Raw genomic sequence first — 21,919 nt, forward strand, 5'->3', positions numbered from 1 at the left:
GAGGAATGCTGGTTGGTCCAATGCTTCTGCAGGGAGAGCTTGGGGCGGCAGTGGAAGACATCGGGGATAGGAAGGCTGATCGGCCCGGTAGATCGGGACGGCAACATGAGTCTATCACGGAGCCCAGGATGGGGCTCCAGCTCTCTATAAATTGATCAGGGGAAAAATGGCCTACAAGTATGACCTAACTCTTGAAACTCCCACTTACAAAAGGTTATACCATCTTTAAATGGCTTCTTAAGCTCCTCATTGGGTCGAATCAACTTGCAAAGCTATGAATAGCAGCAGAGTTACTATGGCAAAAATTCACTAAAGTCAGCCCTTGTCGCTCAAAAACAAATGGACAGTCAGACACTTCCTTAGACTCCTTCCTAAGGAAGTCCCTGATTGGCTCAGATGTTGCCCCTCCCAAGGGAGGAGCCTGGAGCGTCTGAGGCAATCAGGGCCTTTGGCCCCTCCCTGTGCCTCACATGATGCAGCCACAGAGGAGCTGGAGGTGTTTTGAATAGCTCCTGCTCCCAACATCAATGGTATGGGGGGGGGGGGCATGAAGGACCTCCTATGATCTAGACATTTCAGGTCCGCATCCTGTGTTCTGTTTTTAATCTTATATGCTCAGTCCTTCCTCCCTCCCTTTAAAGTCAAATATGAATGCTATCTAAATAGTAATATCTGTAAATCTTCCTGAAGGTGAGAACCCTTAAACTAAACTTTTAGATGTTAATAAAAACATAGGAACATAAGAATTGCTGCTGCTGGGTCATCGCGCTGGGTCCATCGCACCCAGCAATCCACTCACACAGCAGCCATCAGGTCAAAGACCAGCGCCTTTTGAGTCTAGCCTTACCTGTGTACGTTCTGTTCCAGTAGGAACTTATCCAACCTTGTGAATCCCTGAAAGGTGCTTTCCCCTATAACAGCCTCCGGAAGAGCGTTCCGGATTTCTACTTATCTTAAAGTGGAATTGATTAATAGTCTTAACCACAGATGAATTTGTGCTCCAAATAACAAAACAAAATATCATGACATGTCCATACAACATTTTGTTTTCATTGCAGAGACTTATCTTCATGTATTTCTACTTCCATGGCATTTTCTCTCATTTAAATTAGGACAATTTATGGGGTAATGGCTTGGAACTCAATTATACTACTTCTTTTCAGACCACAGGGCAGAAGTGTTTTGCACTAACCCCTCCCTAGGTAGCCTACAGGAAAGACGGTGTGTGTGTATTAGTCTGGAGCGGAGCAGAACAGAGAAAACTGGAAGGAACACAGAAAACACCAAAAAGAATGTCACCAAGTGGTTAGGAGAGCAAAACGAGAATACGAAGAGAGACTGGCCTGGGAAACAAGAAATTTCAAATCGTTCTTCAGATACGTTAAAGGCAAGCAGCCGACGAGGGAGGATGATGGAGTCAAAAAGGGAGTGGTAAAAGAGGAAAAAGAGGTAGCCGATAGGTTAAACAAGTTCTTCTCGTCTGTCTTTACAAGCGAGGACACATCCAATGTACCAGAACCCGAAGAGATCTTAAATGGAGACCAAGATGAAAAACTGTCAACAATAGAGGTAAGCTATGAGGATGTCCCTCAACAGATAGATAGATAGATTGAAAAGCGACAAATCACCAGGCCCGGACGGAATCAACCCAAGGGTATTAAAAGAGCTAAGAAATGAAATAGCAGAAATACTCCAACGTGTTTGCAACCTATCCTTGAAAACTGGGGAGATCCCGGAGGATTGGAAAATAGCAAATGTTACACCTATCTTTAAAAAGGGATCGAGAGGTTCCGGGCAAAATGGTAGAAGTGCTGATAAAAGACAGCATCTTTGAACACATAGAAAAAAATGGGCTAATGAAAGCGAGCCAACATGGCTTCTGCAAGGGAAGATCATGCCAAACGAACTTACTGCACTTCTTTGAAGGGATAAACAGCCAGATGGACAAAGGGGAACCCATAGACATCATCTATCTTGACTTCCAAAAAGCCTTTGACAAGGTACCCCATGAGCGGCTGCTTAGGAAGCTGTGGAGCCATGGGGTGGAAGGGGACGTACACAGATGGGTTAAACACTGGTTGGCAGGCAGAAACCAAAGGGTTGGAGTTAAGGGCCACTACTCACTGGAGGGCCACTGGAGGAGGGTCACGAGTGGTGTTCCGCAGGGGTCGGTACTCGAACCGCTGCTGTTCAACGTATTTATTAATGACCTAGAAACAGGGACAAAGTGTGAAGTTATAAAATTTGCGGATGACACTAAACTCTGTAGCAGGGTTAGAACCACAGAGGAATGTGAACATCTACAAAGGGACCTGAACAAACTGGAGGAATGGGCGAATAAATTGCAGATGAACTTCAATGTAGAGAAATGCAAGGTCATGCAAATAGGGAAAAAGAACCCGATGTCCAGCTACAAAATGGGGGGATTAGTACTAGGGGAAAGTAACCTTGAAAAAGACGGGTGTGCTGGTGGATACAACAATGAAGTCAACGGCACAATGTGCAGCAGCCGCAAAGAAAGCAAACAGAATGTTGGGTATTATTAAGAAGGGTATCACAACCAGAACAAAGGAAGGCATCAAGCCACTGTATCGTGCGATGGTGCACCCGCATCTGGAGTACTGTGTCCAATATTGGTCACCATACCTTAAGAAGGACATGGCAATACTTGAGAGGGTTCAGAGAAGAGCGACAAAAATGATAAAAGGTATGGAAAACCTTCCATACGCAGACAGGTTAGAAAGGCTGGGGCTCTTCTCCCTGGAGAAGCGGAGACTCAGAGGAGACATGATAGAGACTTACAAGATCATAAAGGGCATAGAGAAGGTGGAGAGGGGCAGATTCTTCAACCTATCGGGAACCACAAGAACAAGGGGGTACTCGGAGAAATTGAAAGGAGACAAGTTTAGAACCAATGCTAGGAAGTTCTTTTTCACTCAGAGGGTGGTGGGCACCTGGAATGCACTTCCGGAGGTTGTGAACGGACAGAGTACATTACGGGGTTTCAAAGAAGGATTGGATAAATTCCTGAAGCATACAGGGATTGAGGGATATAGGTAGAGATAGGATTATGAAAGGGTTTAGATAGATGGATAAAGGGGATTGAGGGGTTTTAGACAAAGGATCACCTTACAGGTCATGGACCTGATGGGCCGCCGTGGGAGCAGACTGCTGGGTGCGATGGACTCAGCAGAGGCAACTTCTTATGTTCTTGATCATTCTGTTCTCTCGTCCATTTCCTCCCCTCCCCCCAGCTGCATATTTTCACTTCCTTTTTGTTTAAAAATTAAACCTGTGTTTTCCTTTTTATTTATTTAAAATATTTTGATTCCACCTATCAAGCTTTATAGGTCCGTATGTGGTCGGGATACTTAAGTATTTGAGAAGATATTTAAATGAGGCCATGAAATGGTCGCTGATGTCATAAAAGGGGCTACATGTTATATAAGGAATAACGAGATGCATGCATTCGATAGTTTGGGTTAGGATTTTTTTTTTCATGAGCGTAATATGGATTATTCAGACAAAACTCTAGGTCTGCTGCATTCACTATGAATTTTCATCCTCCCTGCTCTCTTGCAGACTGATAAAGGTCATCCTTGAAACTTGGTTCTTTTTAGTGAATGTCATTTTTATACACACACGAGGGGGTGCTGAAAAGTTCTCAGCCCAACCAAGAAGAGAATGATGTGGACATGGTTCATTCAACGATCTGAAACAATGTCAAAACAGAGAATTTTGTTTCTGCAAATCACCCATTAATGAAATAAGATAGACCTGTTTTCAGCTACGGTGGCCATATGATGCTCACAATTTAGCAAGTTCGTTGGTTGGGCTGAGAACTATTCAGGGGATGCGAACGCGATTGGTAGAAGCCCCTGAGCATTGGAGGCTGAGCTGCCTTCCGTCCGCAGGAAGCTGTTGAGCATCTCCCCCTGAAAGTCAAATTCAGACCAAATGAATTAGAGCCTCTTGTGAGTTCTAGGGATATTTTTCTTTATTTGTTTCAGACCCAGCTATTTTCCAAGCAAATCTGGGGAAAATGTGGTCCAATCCCGATGTAGATTCAGCAATTTTCAGGAATCTGCTCAAACTTTGATCCCGATTTGCCAAAATCAAGAGTCTGACTCAAGTTGTTGTTTTATTTTGGATGTCCCCTTCAATAGAATGATGTTTGCAGGTTTTCACTCAAACGCTCCTGAATCACAGTCCCAATTGTTCTGTTCACGCTCTTATCGTTAATGAAACTTGGTTTGAACGACCGTAACTTCATATCTCGCGACTGCATCTTCCTCCATTTTGGTTTTTCTCATCAAACTCAATGATTCCGTTCAACTTTCAAGGCATAGGAAATATATTGGGAAATGAAAAATCAGCACCGATTCTACAGAACTGGCCAAGAGACCGTGAGACTGAGAAGTGAGGCAAAATCTTTTTATGTTAGAAAACTTTTATCATTCACTCAAACTTTGCCTCATTTCAGGCGAGTCCAGTGGCAGAGTGAGGGGGGTTGGTCACCCTCTTCCCACTCTTCCTCCTGCCATGTGCGGGCCCGCGTCCCTCCTCTGTACCTTTTTAACTTCAGTGCGAGCAGCAACAAACTTGCTGCCTGTGTCGTCTTCGGCACTTTCTCTGACGTCACTTTATTTATTTTTTTTGCATTGTGTTATTTCTTTGGCCTATATGTAACCTGTAAGGCAGCCAGTTTATGTTCAAATATATTTTATTGAGCTCAATAAGAAAAACAGACAACAGCACTAAAGGCAGCAAGACAAGCTCAAGGTATATCAAAGAACCCACAACATCCAACTATCCATCCCCCAAAGAATTCCCCCCTGCCCAACCTACCCCCGGTCCTCCTTCCAAGTACAACCCCTAGGATGAACTGTAACATAGAAACAGAATATGACGGCAGAAAAGGGCCGATGGCCCAACAAGTCTGCCCACTCGAGAACCCTCCCTCCAACTAGTCTGCCTACTCAAGGACCCTTCTTCCCTGGAGTATCTATCGATTGAGCATAACTCCCACCTGTTTGTCCCAATGACTCTTGAAGTCGAGCACGCTACTGGCCTCGACCACCTGGCAGGGAAGATCATTCCATCGATCAATCACCCGTTCGGTGAAGAAGTATTTCCTGGTGTCACCATGAAATCTTCCTCCCTTAAGTTTTAGTGGATGCCCTCTTGTCACCGTGGGACCCTTTAGAAAAAAGATTTCCTCCTCCACTTTGATGTGGCCCATGATGTATTTAAATGTTTCTATCATGTCCCCCTTTCTCTGCGCTCTTCAAGAGAATATAAGCGCAGTCTGATCAGACGTTCTTCATATGGGATGTCTTTAAGTCCTGAGACCATCCTAGTGGCCATTCTCTGAATCAACTCCATTCTTGTCACATCTTCTTGATAATGTGGCCTCCAAAATTGGACACAGTACTCCAGGTGAGGTCTCACCATGGATCTGTATAACGGTAGTATGACTTCCGGCTTTCGACTGATAAAGCTCCTTCTGATGCAACCCAGCATTTGTCTGGCCTTCGCTGAAGCTTTCTCCACCTGATTAGCAGCTTTCATATCTTCCCGGATGAGAACTCCCAAGTCCCTTTCTGCAGTAGTTCTTGTTAAGTTTTCACCGTTTAAGGTGTATGTTTTGCATGGATTTCCGCTCCCAAGGTGCATTACTTTACATTTCTTGGCATTAAAGTTTAGTTGCCAAGTACTGGACCATTTTTCCAATACAAGCAGGTCTTGCTCCATAGTGTTGGGCCTGGTTGCACTGTCAGGTTCTGAGGCCCTGCCCACAACGCTACATAGTTTAGCGTCATCAGCAAATAGTGTAATTTTGCCTCAAAGTCCCTGAGTCAGATCCCCTACAAAGATATTAAATAGCATCGGGCCCAAGACCGAGCCCTGCGACACTCCGCTGATCACTCTCGACGTTTTTGAGGGGATACCATTTACCACCACTCTTTGAAGCCTTCCGCTAAGCCAGTCTTGTACCCATGCTGTTAGTGTTTCTCCTAGTCCTAGCGAGTTCATCTTATTTAATAACCTTCGGTGTGGAACACTATCAAATGCCTTACTAAAGTCCAAATATACTATGTCCAGGGGCTCACCCTCATCCAGTTTTTTTGTTACCCAATAAAAGAAGCTTATCAGATTGGATTGACAAGACCTTCCCGTTGTAAAGCCATGCTGGTGGGGATCTCTTAATCGTTCATCATCCAGGAACGTGTCTAATCTGTTCTTAATCAATTTTTCCATGAGTTTACTCACTATTGATGTGAGACTCACCGGTCTATAATTTTCAGCCTCCAACTGAAAATTTTTGTGGAGCGGTTGGCTGGTTGTGCTGGAGGGGCGGACCTGGGCGGCGATCCTCTGCTGCTGGGAGGCGTGGCCGATCGGGGATTGGCTCCTCCATTGCTAGGGGGCGTGTTAGGCAGGTAGCTGGCTGCTCCTCCATTGGTGGGAGGCGTGGCTGCATGCAGGCTGGTTTCTCCCCGGGCTCCCTTTCCATTTGCTGCTCCCTCGTTGCTGGGGGGCGTGGCTTCACGCTGGATCGAGCTGTGGAGGAGCAGGGAGATGGCTTCTCTTCCGGTCCACACGTGGGGGTAAGTGCGAGACCGCGAGGCGCCCCCAGCGATGTGCCCGCTTGGGCAGAGGCCGATGGTGCTCCGATGACTTCGGGAGGGGGGGTGCAGAGGGCGAACCCCGATCGGCTTCCTGCAGGGGCTGGCGGCTAGCGGCAGCATGCAGGACCTCCGGGAGAGATTTCTCGACCGGGCAAGTTGCAGTCGGGGGGGTTGACTGAGAGGCTCCTCACCGGATTCCTCTGTGGATCCCCCGCTGCTGCATTCCGATGAGGATGGCTGCTGGAGGAAGATTCTCGGGCCTCACTTCTCTTCAAGAAGTCTCTCAGTGCCCTCTTCCTTAGCTTGCGTGCCCGTGGAGACAGACGGACGCAGTGCATGCAACACTGTTTCTCGTGTGCTGTGCCCAAGCAGCGAACGCACAGGTCGTGAGGGTCCAGTGTGCTCATCCTTTTCCTGCATCCCGGACATTTCTTTGATGTTTCTGGCATCTTCAAGATGGTAAGTAGAATAAGTTTTGATTGTAGAAAAAATGGAGAGCTGTGGAAAAATGCGACCGATGGGAACGGGCGGAAACTAAAGACTGGGGATTAGGGGGAAGCAGGGGGGAAATGGGTAGGGCTTGGGCATGCCCAGTGGTGCCCGGGCACTGCACGTGCTCAGAGAAAAAAAAAAAAATCTCTCTGAGCTATTGGAGAGCTTAGCCGTAAATTGGGAGCTGTTGGGACAACACCCATATGTGGCTGTCTCATCCTGCTTGTCCTAGGAGAAGCCTTTTTTAACCTGAGCATTGGTGTGGTCTTCTTCTTGGCATTGCTCCATCCACTCCCCAGGCTCTTCTTCCTCATTCTCCTCCTGCTTTAGGACGCTCTCTTCAAGAGCAGAGGCTGGAACCAGTTCTATAAGATTCTGAGTTTTCCCTGAGTGTGTTTCTGGTTTGCCTTTCAGAGGTGGGTCATGTTTGAAGACGTCTTTATCTCCTTCTCCCAGGAGGAGTGGGAGAATTTAGATGAAGGGCAGTAGGAGCTTTACCGGGAGGTGATGAAGGAGAATTATGAAACTGTGATATCTCTAGGTAAGGATTGAATGATCTCTGATTTTATCAGGCACAAGGGCTGATTTGCTGATGGTCATTCTTGACTCTTCCTCTGATTCTAGCTCCTACTTTGCTGTGTATGTGATCCGGTACCTGAGACTGGATCTTTACGCCTAAATCCAGCCCTATTCAATTAGTCTGTGCATTTATCCCATGTCTGTGCTGAGATCAGAAAGTCCAGGGCAGATTTCCTCTCATTCCCCATGTTTAAATCCTTCAAAAGCAGTGCAACAGACACCTTTTTCTTGAACCTGTGCATAGTCAGTGTATTCCCGAAAGCCTCATTAGCATTCTTTTGCCTTGCTTTCTATCTCTCTGGGCTGTCCTCCAATTTCCCAGTCGTCTCGCTGGAAGTGAGATGGTAGGAGCCTGTCTTTTCTGCTCATGTGGTTTTTTCACCCTTTATATTTGGTTTCTCCTACCGCAGAAAGATCCCAGGCTTGAGATATCTCTGGCTGTAGGAAAGAGCTCACCCTGAGGTCAGAGGTCTGCTTTGCAGGGATAGACTGCCTTACAGGGCACCCATTTGGACAGCCTGCACGAACTGTCCGGGAGCTCAGGGCCTTGTCTCTTGGGTGCAAGGCTCTTCCTAGCTTCTGTCCGCAGGTAGCTTGAGCAGAGGCGGAATACCCCTTTATACCTAGGCGACCCCTTTCAAGAACCAAGCCGTAAAGGACCCGGATCAAACATTGGAATGGGACCCTGAGTCAGAAGGTCGTCCAAGAGAGGCAGAGGAAGAGGATCCGCCACCAGATGCCTCACCAGATCCACGTACCACGGACATTGAGGCCAATTTGGAGCCACCAGAATCACCAGACCCGGATGGTGAATGAAGCGGAGAAGAACCCTGCCCTCTAATGGCCACGGAGGGAACACATACAACAGCCCTTCCGTTGGCCATGGCCTGACCGTCCCTGTGATGACTGAAGAAGCGGGGCAGTTTGGCGATGCCGCTCGTGGCCATCAGGTCTATCAGGGGCTGACCCCCAAGCCTGCACTAGCAACTGAAAGGCCATGGGGCTGAGACACCACTCTCCGGGATCTAAGGTATGACGACTGAGGAAGTCCGCCTGAACCTACTCCATCCCGGATATGTGAGAGGCCGAGAGGTCCTGAAGAAGCGACTCCGCCCAAAGCATGAGCCGAGCCGCCTCCTGCGCCACCTGAGCGCTCTAGGTGCCTCCCTGACAATTGACGTAAGTCACCATCGTGGCATTGTCCAACAGAATTCTGACTATCTTGCCCATCAAAAGGGAGCGGAAGGCTAACAGTGCCAGACAGACGGCTCTGGTCTCCAACACATTGATTGACTAGGATGCCTCCTCTGTGAACCAGGTACCCTGAGCTGAGTGACCTAGGACACTGAGCCCCCCAACCGAGGAGACTGGCATCCGTGAGAAGCACCATCCACTGCAGTAGATCCAGACTCACCCCCTAAACCAGATGAGAGGTCTGGAGCCACCAACAAAGACTGCAGCGCGCCAAACCTTGCAGAGAGACAGGGACATCCAAACTGTGCCTTTGGGGCGATCACCGCCGGAGCAGAACATACTGAAGAGGACGCAAGTGGGCCCGTGCCCACCTCACTACGTCCAGGGATGCCGCCATCGACCCCAAGACTATGAGGAAATTCTGCGCCCGAGGATACTTGGATGCCATAAGGAGGCGAATCTGAGATTGCAATTTGCTTACCCGGGCCTCTGGAAGGAAGACCTTCCCCAAGGGGGTGTTGAACAGCACCCCAAAGTATTCCAGACACTGAACTGTGACCACCGTGTCCACCATTGGCGAAAGTAAGGCAGCCCTATCCCCCTCCGGGATGAGATACCCACGAGCCAGGGCATGCGCCAACTGAAACGGCGGCCCGGCGTATTCCACTGCACCAGCATGATATCCCAAAAATCCTAAAGCACAGGAAAAGAGCGGGAGACAGGACGGACCCCATGAAGCAGAGGGTCCCCCATAGCGGGGTCTCCGGTGGCGCATCTTCAAAAATGCAGCACCGAGGAGACCTGTTAAATCAGGTCTAAAAGCGCATCCCTCTGAATAAAAGGTGCCCCAAGGATGCCTCTACGCCGAAAGACGAGAAACCTCACACCCCGCTGCCAGCGGCTGTCTCCTCTAGAGGATCCTGAAAGCCCTCCAAAGCATCCAGGTCCTCATCCATGCCAACATGCTCTTCCGACCCCGCGGGCGCTTGGATGAGGGAGCAGGAAGAGGAGACACCAAAAGAAAAGAGGGAGGCAAAGCCACAGGGGGTGTGGAGGGAAACCACCCCCGAAACCCCCAGGGTGCACGTGGGACCCCCAATTGCCTACAATAGGCTCTGCACAAAGAGAGAGACTAAATCGGGGGGGGGGGGGGGGGGGGAACCCTGGGGGTCCCTAGGTACGCCCTGACCCAGCAAGGGGCCCTGCTGAAACCTTTCCCTGTGTTTGTAATACAGGGGGAAGGTCAAAATGGAGGGGCCTCTGTCAATATGGCGAAGATGCCGCAAAAAAAACCCCTCCAGGGCCTGTAGTGGCTGGGAAGCCTGAACTCTCCCAGCCGCTAAAGCAGGCAAGCCGGCATCAGCTGTTAAAAAAAATCAGCTGAGAGGAAATCCTTTTTCCCCTACTGTCGAGGGTTTGGGGAATCCCTCTTAAGGCAGTGAAAGAAGACCGGGCTGCTTCTCTGCCTTCAGCCAACTCACGAGGCACTAAGGCTGGGGAGCTCTGAACGCCTGCAGCCGCTGTTGATGGAGCTCCACAACCACAAATGCCGAGTTCAGGCCGGCCGTGAGTGTCTTGTGGCTGGACCAAAGTGTGTCCCACTCCCCCGGAGAAGGGCACAATTGCTCCATTCCCGACCTAGCTAGAAGAAAAGTGCCAGTTAGTGCAAAAATACAGGAAAATACAGTCAACTGACAGGGAAGCAACCCTGCAGACTGGCACTACCTCAGGATTTTTTTTTTTTTTCCAGAACAGACTCCACAGGCTCTCGAAGCAATATGCCTTGCTTGATTTAGGGGGCAAGGCTGACTGCTGAGGCTCCTCTAAAAAAATGTGGGACGGTGGAGGAAGTGGGGGGAGGGACCCCGCTCGAGACCCGCCGGGTTTGACACCCCCGAGGTCGGACGGACCCCCAAACAGGGCCCGCCCAAGCTCTGTCCGGCCAAAAACAGGGACTAGAAACCCCCTAAACAAATTCCAACAGCCCTACCAAGGGAGATGGGTACAGATCACTCAACACCTGCTGGAGACTGAAGTAGATTGATAAGAATAGAGAAGGGGATATCTTACATACTATTCCACAGTTTGTTTTTTTTTTATCAATAAATGTTTATTGAAAGTTTTGTAGTGTAATAATATACAAACCAGAATATAAATATCAGAGACTACAAATGTGAAGCAAGCTTCTAATAAACACCCCAATACACAGAATGCTCCCCCATCAGTACAAATATCATAAATGACTCCCAACATTAATAACAAGCCCCCAATATTTATCAGTAACCAGGACTCCACAGTACCCCCCCCCCCCTCCCAGCATCAGCACCCTGCAGGAGGGACCCCCTGTTGTTTCTTCAGGTACGTCCCCCTCAAGCACTATCCCCCCCCCCCAGAAAGAAGCTCAATATAAAGATTCGATTTTTTCTAGTATTCGTGTCCAAGTCCGGGTGTAAGTATAAAAGTACCCATGACGTTTTGCAATAGACAGTTCCATTTGGAAAATAAACTGAAGCTTTAAAGACCAATCCAAATGAGTAGGTGCCAGACCCTGTTTCCAATGAGCTGCAATCAAGCATTTAGCGGCCGCCAAACCCCAGCGCCGGAGCTTAGTTTGCCAGGAATATTGACTAACATTGTAAAGGCCTAATAAACATCCTTGTGGAGAAAAAGGCAATAAAATCTGTAACAAGTGTGATAAACATTCCACTACTTTCCTCCAAAAGGGCTTCAAAACAGGACAGTCCCACCATATATGCAAAAAGGTCCCCATATCCAGCCCACATCTCCAACACATTGCAGAAACAGTGGGAAACATGCGATGGAGACGGACAGGCGTATAGTACCAGCGGAGGACTACTTTATAGGCATTTTCCTTAATAAGTGCACAAGAGGAGGCCTTGCCCACTTCCATGTGAATTCTAGACCACTCCACCTCAGAAAAATTACAGTGCAAGTCCACCTCCCAAGCCCGCTGATAGAGAGTCGGAAAAGAAAAGGAGCCCCGTATATATTGGTAAAGAACAGAGATGGGTTTAGGCATGTTCCTAAGAGTGACCCACATATGGGCAAAAGGGTCGAGAGATTGAATGGGCCCCCTATCCCACTTCTGAGAGTTAAGAAAATGACGTATCTGAGAATAGGCCAGAAAATCTCCCTCGGGCAAGGCAGCGCTAATCCGGAAGGTTTCAAAAGACACCAGGACCCCCTTCTGAAGCACATCGCGAAAGGTATATAACCCCAATCGTGCCCACCGCACAAAAACAGAGCTTTCCCCACCAGCCGGGAACATTGGCTCCTCCCGCATCGCTCCAAGAATCGATGGGACTACCCCAGCCCCCCAGCGCCTTCTAGTAACACACCACATTTTCAAAAGATGTTCCAAAAATGGGTTCCCTGGAACAGCCAATTTCCTAATACCCATCGAGGAAGACCAAAGCCAATGTTTCAAACAGGGGCGTCCCACAAAATGCTGTTCCAGGCGCACCGCCAACTTAAAATCAGCGATCTCCCAATCTAATAAGAGGCGCAGCTGAGCAGCCCGGTAGTACCACAACAAATTTGGCACCGCACGCCCCCCTCTATCCCTGGCCGCCCACAAAGCAGCTCTAGAAATACGAGGAGATTTCCCCTGCCAAATAAAACGAAAAAACAAACCATGTAACTGTTTCAGCACTAAATATGGGACTGCAACCGGCAGTGTTTGAAAGAGAAAGAGCAAGCGGGGTAAGACATTCATTTTTAAAACAGCAATGCGACCCCACCAAGACAACCAAAACCCGTTCCATCTTTGAATATCAGTTCGGACTTGATGAATAATCCTTGCATAGTTAGCTGTATACAATTGGGATAAATCAGTAGGTATACGGATCCCCAGATAGCGAATAACCCCAGGTGCCCAGCGAAAAGGAAACCGATCAGCTAACCTTTGTTGATCCTCCACCCCCAAGGTTACACTCAACAATTCAGATTTATCCATATTTACCGTAAATCCCGAAACCCGCCCGTATTCCAAAAAAAGATCAACTAAAATCGGCAGCGAGTCCTCCGGATCCCGGACATACAATAACACATCATCAGCAAAGAGTGCCAAACGATGTTCAATATCCCCCACCGTCACCCCCAATAAGTCACCATGTTCCCGAATACGAGTGGCCAAAGGTTCCATATAGAGAGCAAACAACAGAGGAGACAAAGGGCAACCCTGTCGGGTGCCTCTCCCTATGGAAAAAAAGTCACTATAAACCCCATTAATACACACTGTGGCTCTTGGAGCAGCATAAAAGGCCTGCACCCAGGTCAAAAAGAAAGCTCCCAACCCCATCCGTGTCATCACCTGCCATAAAAATTCCCAATCAACCTGATCAAAAGCCTTCTCGGCATCAATCGCCAATAAGGCAACTCTAGCAGATGTCCTCTGTGCAGCCCACATAAGGTGTAACGTGCGTCTAATATTATCACAAACCTGTCGTTTTTGAACAAAACCAGATTGATCCAAATGCACCAAAGAAGGCAGCACCCGGCCCAGACGAAGAGCTAGAACTTTAGCTAAAATTTTTGCATCAGTATTCAGCAACGAAATCGGCCGATATGACCCACACCTCAGCGGATCTTTGTTAGGCTTAAGCAGGATCGAAATCCCGGCCTCCCCCATAGTGGAGGGCAACGGGGAACCTTCCCGCACCCCATTTGCAACCCGAACCAACAACGGAGCAAGAACCTCGCGAAATAGTTTATAAAACTGATTAGTATACCCATCCAGGCCGGGCGATTTCCCCAACTTCAAATTAGCAATGACTCCCATGACTTCTCCTAACTCAATAGGCTCATTAAGCAACTCCCTATCATCGTCGGAAAGTCGAGGAAGCCGCAACTGCGATAGGTACCCCTCAGTTGCCATGGGATCTCTTCCCTGCGAAGTCCCATACAAATCAGAATAAAATTTAAGGAAAACCGACCTAATGGCCGAGTCAGTACGACGCACCGTCCCCCCCGCATCTCGTATTGTTGTGATTGCCGCTCTCGCCTGTTTCAACTTAATTAACCTAGCCAGGCGAGATCCAGGTGTATTATTATACTCATAAACCGTTTGCCGCAAGCGGGTCCTCAAAAACTCATACTCTTCCATCTGTAGTAAAGAAAGCTCCGCCCGTACCTTAACAAGTTGCTCATATACTAAGGGGTCCTGGTGTCTCTGATGCTGCCTCCCCAACCGCTCCAGTCGTTTATGAAGCTCCAATGAGCGCTGAGCCCGCCGACGCTTATAACGAGCACCCCATTTTATAAAAATACCCCGAACTACCACCTTCAGGGCATCCCATAAAATTGCATCATTGACCGTATCGTTATCATTATTCTGGAGATACTGATCTACTGTCTCACTCACCTCCCGAACCACAACAGGATCCTTCAATAAAGACTCGTTAAGTCTCCAAAAACGGCGTCCCTCCCCGGCCCAATAACCCGCACCAGTTACCCACACCGGCGCGTGATCAGACACTTGAATATCTCCAATTTCCGCCCGGCCAATCCCTCCCCACAAATTACGATGGACCCACAGCCCATCTATACGTGCATACGATCTATGTGCATGTGAATAGTGAGTATAGGTACGCTGCGTGGGGTGCAACAACCTCCAGCAGTCTACCAAGCCCAGAGAAGAAAATAAAGACAGTAAAGCCCGTCTAGCAGCCTTAGACGGTGACCGAGTCCCACCCACAGAGTGATCCAAAATAACATCAGGTGTAACATTAAAATCCCCACCAAGATACACTGACCCCTGCACAAAACCAACCAGGTCTTCTTTAATAGACCCAAAATAACTGGCTTGTCCTGTATTGGGGCCATACAAATTGATAAGGGTGATGGTACGGCCCTGTATAGTAGCCACAAGAGCCAAACATCTCCCCGCGCCATCACGATAAACTTGATCAACTACAAGCCCTAGTCCCTTTCGTATCAATATGGCCAGGCCCCCCACTTTCTTCCCTGGTGTCAACCCCTGGTGTGTCCAGATCTGGTCATAAGTGTTGGAACGTAAAACCGCCACATCCCGAGGCCTCAAATGTGTTTCCTGAAGTATACAAACATCCCATTGCATGCGTGCCAATTCCTTATACACAATACTACGCTTACCGGGACTATTAAGTCCATTAACATTCCACGAACCTACAGTAAAAAGCTTCTCATCTGCCCTTGCCCTCCCCTCCCTCACCCTAACCCCCCCAATCCCCACCCCCCTCCCCCCTCCCCTACGCTGCATCGAACCCTGTACATTAGGATTCGCCAGCTTACAGAAAGTGCAATCCTCTCCCAAAGGCATTTATGACCCCTTTTAAAAACATTGAAACAACCAAAGTGCAGATCCACACACATACCCAATGCGCCACACCTTCTCCCCCCAACTGCACTCAACCCTCAAGCATTCCACCAACTCCCAAACCCCATTCAGACCAGCAAAAAAAACTCCCCTTGCCCCTCAAAGCCCAACCAGCAAGTAACAATATAACCCAACATCACATCATGTAATAAAGAACTGGGTGTTAAGGAAAGTCACAGTATCAACCAGAGTCCCCAGCTCCGCCAAGCCTACTCATAGAGGCTCCCCCACAGCCAAAAGATCAAATCCGGCTCCGTAAAGGTAGTACAGTATCTGAACCCCAGTCAGGTGTGGGGTTTTGCCGGTTTCTTGCCAGATCGCAAAGCCGTATTCCAAGATGCACTCTGCGCTGATGTGGATGCCACAGCTGGAGGTCGTTCTTCCTCCCGCACGGTCCCACAGCCCAGGGCTCGCATCTCCGCCCAGGCCTCCGACACTGTGCTCACCCTCCGAGATGTCCCATTAACGGTCAGCCACATCCCAAAGGGAAAGAGCCAACGGTATTTATGGCCCCCAGAGCGTAAGGCGGAGGTGACATCTTTAAACGCTCTGCGCTTCTGCAAGGTAGTCCACGCCAGATCCTGGAATACTCCCACCGCCAAATCCTTCCACCGGAGTGTAGCTTGTCGTCGACCAGCCAATAAGATCCGCTCCTTCAACGTAAAGTCCCCAAAGCAAGCAATGATATCACGAGTGCTCTGGGCTCGTGCAGCTCCCAGACTGCGATGGGCACGCACCAGCACTATAGTATCAGGCAGGTCAGCTCCATCAGCTCTCAGCAAATGCTCACAAAAGTCCCGTACCACTGCCTTGCAATCCCTGTACTCCTCTGTTTCAGGGATGCCCTTAAAGCGCAGGTTGCAGCGCCTAGACCGATTCTCTAGGTCCTCAACCTGGGTCTGGAGGTCCCGGAGTTCGGACGACAGGCGAGCCGAGGTCTCAGAATTAGAGGTCACCACCGTATGGAGGGTAGCCACGTGGTCTTCCGATGCTGATACTCGGGCTCCCAGCTCACCAACCTCCGACCGCAGCTCCGCAATCGCTGCCCGCACGTCACCTCGCACCCCCACAATTTCCGCTTTCAGTTCTTTAAACCAGTCCGTGATGGACTTCTGGGACGCATCACCAACCTCCCCCCGCTGATCGGGGATCCCCTCATCCTCCGACTCCGATTGAGTCGCCGGTCCGGCCGCCATTTTCTTTTTCTCCCCCATGCTGCCTGCCGCCTCCGGGCCCGATTTCTCCGGCGGATCGCCAAAGAATTTAAATTTATCTAGGCGCTTTCGGGTCGCCATGAAAGAGGGGGTCCGGGCCGTTGTGTTTTGTGGCAAAAAAAAACGCACTTTGGAAGCGCCAAGCTCGAAATTAGCAAAAGCCCGACGGAGCTTCTGCTTCACACTGCCATTCGGTCAGATGACGTCACTTCCCCCACTATTCCACAGTTTTATTTTCAGTCTCCACCTGCTGGTCATGATTGGATCTACCCATTCGTAAAGATTAACCTCTACTGATCTGGAGAGTGCTAAAAAGCTAGTTTTTTTAAAGTCTAGCCCTCTCTATACCCATCTTAATATTAAACCGTACCATGCAGTGATCACTGGATGCCAGATGGTCTCCCACTGTAACATCAGAAACACTTTCTCCGTTTGTAAACACTAAGTCCAGTCTGACCCCTTCCCATGCTGGAACAGTTCTCCTTGTAGAGAATCCAGGATCCCCCTACTTCTAGAAAACTCTGCAATAGGGATACCCCAATCAACATCCGGCATGTTAAAATCACCTATTAGCAAGACTTCCCCTTTTTTTAGATATATTCTGAGGGCCTGATTCTCCAAAGTGCGTCCCGATTTTAGGCAGCTGTAGGCGTCCTACAGCTGTCTAATCAGCCAATCGGGATGCACGTTTTTTAAAAAAAATGCTCCCCAGGCAGGCCTGAAGGCGCCTCCGGGAGCCTAGGGAGACCCGCAAGATGCCTAAGCTCGCCTAAGGGCCTTAGGCGAACCTAGGCGGCCCTACGCGTCTCCCTAGTAGAGGAAGAGACGCTTACAATGTAGGCCAACAAAATGCTGGTCTACATTGTAAGTAGACGCGGCCACTATACTTATTGCGGCAAGGGATCTCTCTGCCGCTATAAGTATAGCGGGCCGCGGCCTGTCCGATCGCTGGCAGGAGGGTGCCCAATCCCTCCTGCCCGAAGACACACCCTCCCCCCCCGACAATATCGATCGCTGGCAGGAGGGTGCCCAAACCTTCCTGCCAGAAGATGCCCCCCCCCCCCCCCCCCCCGGCGCTAACAACCCCCAAACCTCCACCCCACCAAACTGACCTTTTCTTAAGGCCAGACGGTTCTTGCCCGTCCAGCCGGCAGGCCTGCCTCGTCGAAATGAGGCGGGCCCGCCCCTTCCCGGCCCATCCCGCCGAAGCTTAAGGCCTGATTGGCCCAGGCTCTAGAAGCCTGGACCAATCAGGCCTTAGGCATAGCGGGTCCGCCCATCCCTACTAAGTCTAAGGTCTGATTGGCCAATGTAAATATATTCACCATTCCCTCTTCCTTGCCCTGCAGAACCAGATTATGCCCCTCTAAGACAATACCAAGTGCACTTTACAGTCTATGACCGAGAAATATCAAAGACAAGTTAACTTAATCATGTATTTTTAATGGGTTGACTGGATGGACCGTTCAGGTCTTTATCTGCCATCATTTACTATGTTACGTTGTTGGCCAAAGGTTTCCTGTATGGCATTAGGATGGGAAAAAAGTGTAGAGTGTTTCCACTCACAGTAAAACTTGAGTAACTTTCACACTTTAAAGACTAAAAGGTATAGAGGGGGGAATTAAAACCCTAATGACAAAGTGTGTGGGGGTCCAACTCGGCAGAGTGTATGAGTCTTCTGATCTATTTCTGCCGTCAGGTATTTGATCATCTTCAGTTTCAGTGGATGGACGACATCTTTGAGGCCAGATTTTCATTCAGCCAGGGAACTCTTGAAACGTGTTTGTTTGACTGATTTCAATGAATGTGAATTTTTCCATTTGGATCACAGGACGGGGCAGAAACTTCTTGTTTACGGGATTCAAATGAATCCTATGATGGTGTGTGGCTAGAGACAACGTGGAATTTCTAGCCCCTGTTTGTTTCAGCATTTGAGTGAACCTTGTACTCACTCTGTACAGCTTATCACCTCACACTGAGGGCCCCATTTAGGAGTCCAAAAAGTGTTTGCCCCTATCCTCTTCTTTTCCCTTAAGCATCTTTTAAGTACCTTTGTGCTTGAATTGGGGCTTTATAATTGATCAGCGGGGCAATCTCAAAGCTATTTCCTTAATCACTAACACTTAATTAATGTCACCCACCCCCAAAACATTTTAAGTAGATTCTGAAATACAATTCTGTGTCAAGCTCTTATGACAAATATGTAATATGGTTAGATTATCATATATGGCCTATCTTGCTTGGACTTTTTACTATAATTCTAGAAATTGCAAAGGGAGAAATCGGAAGATTACCTTTTGAATCTGAAAAGCAGAGAGAGACCACAGGAGACTTATCAAGTGGAGTCATTGATTGTGAGAGAAGAGAGAAGGGGCTTACAAAGATCCTTAAACACAAGCGAAATTCAAGAACGAAGCAACTGTCTCAAAATAGTAATAATGAACACAAGACTCCTAAACTCCACAACAGACATCTGAGAACCAAGAGACCCTTCCAAAACAACAGTGAGGAATCGAGTTCTGAAGATGAGCAAAGAAAGACGGTCTTTGTGTGTGACCCTTGTGGAAAAAGTTTTAATCAAAAATGTAATTTATCACGCCACACAAGATATCATACGGGAGAGACAGAGAAACATGTGCATGAAATGAACCTAAATAGAGTGAAGCTATTTAAATGTTCAGTGAGTGATAAAAATGTCATTCAAGAAAAACTTAGCTGTCATCAAAAAATCCACATTGAACAAATTTATAAATGTTGCAATTGTGATAAAACCTTCAGTTTTAAAAAATTCAGAATTCATGAGAGAATCCATAATGGAGAGAAACAATATATATGTTGTGAATGTGATAAGAATATCAAAAGAAAAGAACAGCTCAAAATACATGAAAGAATGCGCACGGGAGAAAAACCATTTAAATGTATTAAATGTAATAAAAGCTTCAATCAAAAACAACATTTTAGACGTCATAAAAGAATCCATACTGATGAAAGACCATATAAATGTTCTGCATGTGATAAAAGTTTCAAGCGAAAGTACTCCCTCAGAAACCATGAAAGAACCCATGCTGGAGAAAAACCATATAAGTGTTCTGAATGTAATAAATCCTTCACTATTATAGATAGCATCAGAATTCATGAAAGAATCCACACTGGAGAAAAACCATATAAATGTTCTAATTGTGATAAAAGTTTCAATCGAAAATACTCCCTCAGAAACCATGAAAGAACCCATGCTGGAGAAAAACCATATAAGTGTTCTGAATGTAATAAAAGTTTCAAGCGAAAGGCTGCCCTCAGAATTCATGAAAGAATTCATACTGGGGAAAAACCATATAAATGTATTGAATGTGATAAAAGTTTCAGTCGAAAGGTCTTCCTCAGAAATCATGAAAGAATCCACACTGGGGAAAAATCCATATAAATGTTCTGATTGTGGTAGGAGCTTCAAACAAAAAGTCCAGCTCAAACTTCGTAAAAGAACCCATACTGGAGAAAAACCATATAAATTCTCTACATGTAATAAAAAGGTTTAATAAAAAAGAACATCTCAGAATTCATGAAAGAACCCACACAGGAGAAAAACCGTACAAATGTTCTGAATGTGATAAATCCTTCAATAATAGAAGTAGCATCAGAATTCATGAAAGAACCCACACAGGAGAAAAACCATATAAATGTTCTGAATGTGATAAATCCTTCACTATTATAGATAGCCTCAGAATTCATGAAAGAATCCTCACAGGATAAAAACCAAATAAATGCTCTACTTGTAATAAAACCTAATCTCAGCATTCATGAAAGAATCTACATTGGAGAAAGCCCCATATAAATGTTCTGAATGTGATAAAAGCTTCAGTTTAACACATAACCTCAAAAGGCAGGCATGAAAGAATCCACCTGGGAGAAAAAAACGTATAAATGTTCTTAATGTGATAGAATCATCAATCAAAAAAGGAGTCTTAGGAGTCATGGAAGAATCCACTCTGCAATAAACATGACCTAAGAAAATTCTAAAAAACAAAGAGGTTATAAAATCCTCAAAGCTATAACTGGATAAGTTTCCTATATACTTTACATCTGATGAACTCCAGCTAGAAGCTGTCTTTGGAGCAATATAAGTACCGTATATACTCAAATATAAGTTGATCTGAATATAAGTTGAGACCCCCATTTTTCCCCCAAAAAGGAGGAAAAATGGTTGACTCAAATATAAGATGGGGGCTTAATATTCAAATGCCATGCCCTGCCAGGATCTGCCCAGCCCCCTTCACTCCCTGCCCTGCAAGGCTCTGTACCCTGAGCCCTGAAGGAGGTGTGCAGGGCAGGAGCGCGGTCCTGCTCATACACCGCTGGACTACCAGGGATAATTGAAAAGGTACGCGGGAAGAGGAGGTTAAAAATTGTTTTTGTGTCAGCCAGGCCTATCAGAGGCCTGAATCAATTCGGGGAGGGGGGTTGGGTGATGACCCGAATATAGGACGAGACCCTTATTTTTTGACCATTTTTTTTGGCCCAAAAATCTCATCCTATATTCGAGTATATACTGTACGGCAAGTGTTAGCAGTAAATTTAAGAGACAGATATCATTATCCCCAGGCCCTGGCTTAGAAGTGAGGTTTATTCCTGTCACAGTTTCAGTACACTAGACCATTTTGAAAAATTATCCTCATGAGGCAGTAAGCACTCCTGGGTTAACTCTCAGCAGGTTTCATGTGCTAATGAGAGCATTAACCCATGCATGACCTGCAAAAACATTAATGGGCAGAAGTGCTGCATAAAATACCTCAGTTTGTAACTGAGATGTCGGACCCTCTTGAAGTATCACCCAGCTAAATGTCACTGATAATTCTCTCCATGCTTCTGCTAGTAACTTTTTTTTTCTGTACAAAAATCAGTAAATTCCCAGCAATAAATTCTTGAGTGTTTCCCAAAGCCATTTAGACATACAATGGAGATAGAATGAGGCCACTTTACTTTGCCAGTTTTGTCCAAGCAGTTCATTGGATTATTGCTGGTTGTCATCATTTTGTATGAGGACTGCCTATGATGAGGGAACGCTCTCCTCCCAGCCCTTCGTCTCGATCACTCAGTTTCTACCTTGAAAATGAACTTGAAAACGTTCCAAAGATGGCTGACCCTGATGGTGCAACTTTGCTGCTGAGTGATGGGCCAGTGGACTCTGGGTCTGGAACCTTCTCTTCCTCTCATTTAAAAAATTTTTTTGTATTGAAGTTTAACATGTAACAAGTGGTTAAATAAAATACAATGAGATTTTACAGAACAAATGATTTATAAATGTAAAACGTAGGTGCAGAGAAGACTAAAAGCATCTGTGTAGACAGTTTTAAATATACATATGTAATCGTACAATTAGGTAAAGACCAAAGATTAGATACGATTCGATTAGAACTCATTTTAGTAAATTAAACCTC

The 21,919-nt window shown here is 47.1% G+C and overlaps 1 protein-coding gene across 1 annotated transcript; it reads left to right on the forward strand.

The window, feature by feature from the left end:
* The first annotated feature begins 16,566 nt into the window (after positions 1-16,566).
* LOC117355041 (zinc finger protein 501-like) lies at positions 16,567-20,076 on the forward strand. The gene is made up of 2 exons (XM_033932986.1): positions 16,567-16,681; positions 18,752-20,076. Exons 1-2 carry the CDS (start codon positions 16,567-16,569, stop codon positions 19,906-19,908), a joined length of 1,272 nt encoding a protein of 423 aa, XP_033788877.1. The 3' UTR covers positions 19,909-20,076.
* Positions 20,077-21,919: the final 1,843 nt, after the last annotated feature.

The sequence above is a fragment of the Geotrypetes seraphini genome, chromosome 2, assembly GCF_902459505.1.
Source record: "Geotrypetes seraphini chromosome 2, aGeoSer1.1, whole genome shotgun sequence".
Lineage (NCBI taxonomy): Eukaryota > Metazoa > Chordata > Amphibia > Gymnophiona > Dermophiidae > Geotrypetes > Geotrypetes seraphini.

Coding starts and splice junctions, on each gene's coding strand:
- LOC117355041 (XM_033932986.1), top strand. CDS start 16,567: ATGAAAGAGGGGGTCCGGGCCGTTGTGTTTTGTGGCAAAAAAAAACGC. Junction 16,682..18,751: donor CTGCTTCACACTGCCATTCG/GTCAGATGACGT, acceptor CTATAATTCTAG/AAATTGCAAAGGGAGAAATC.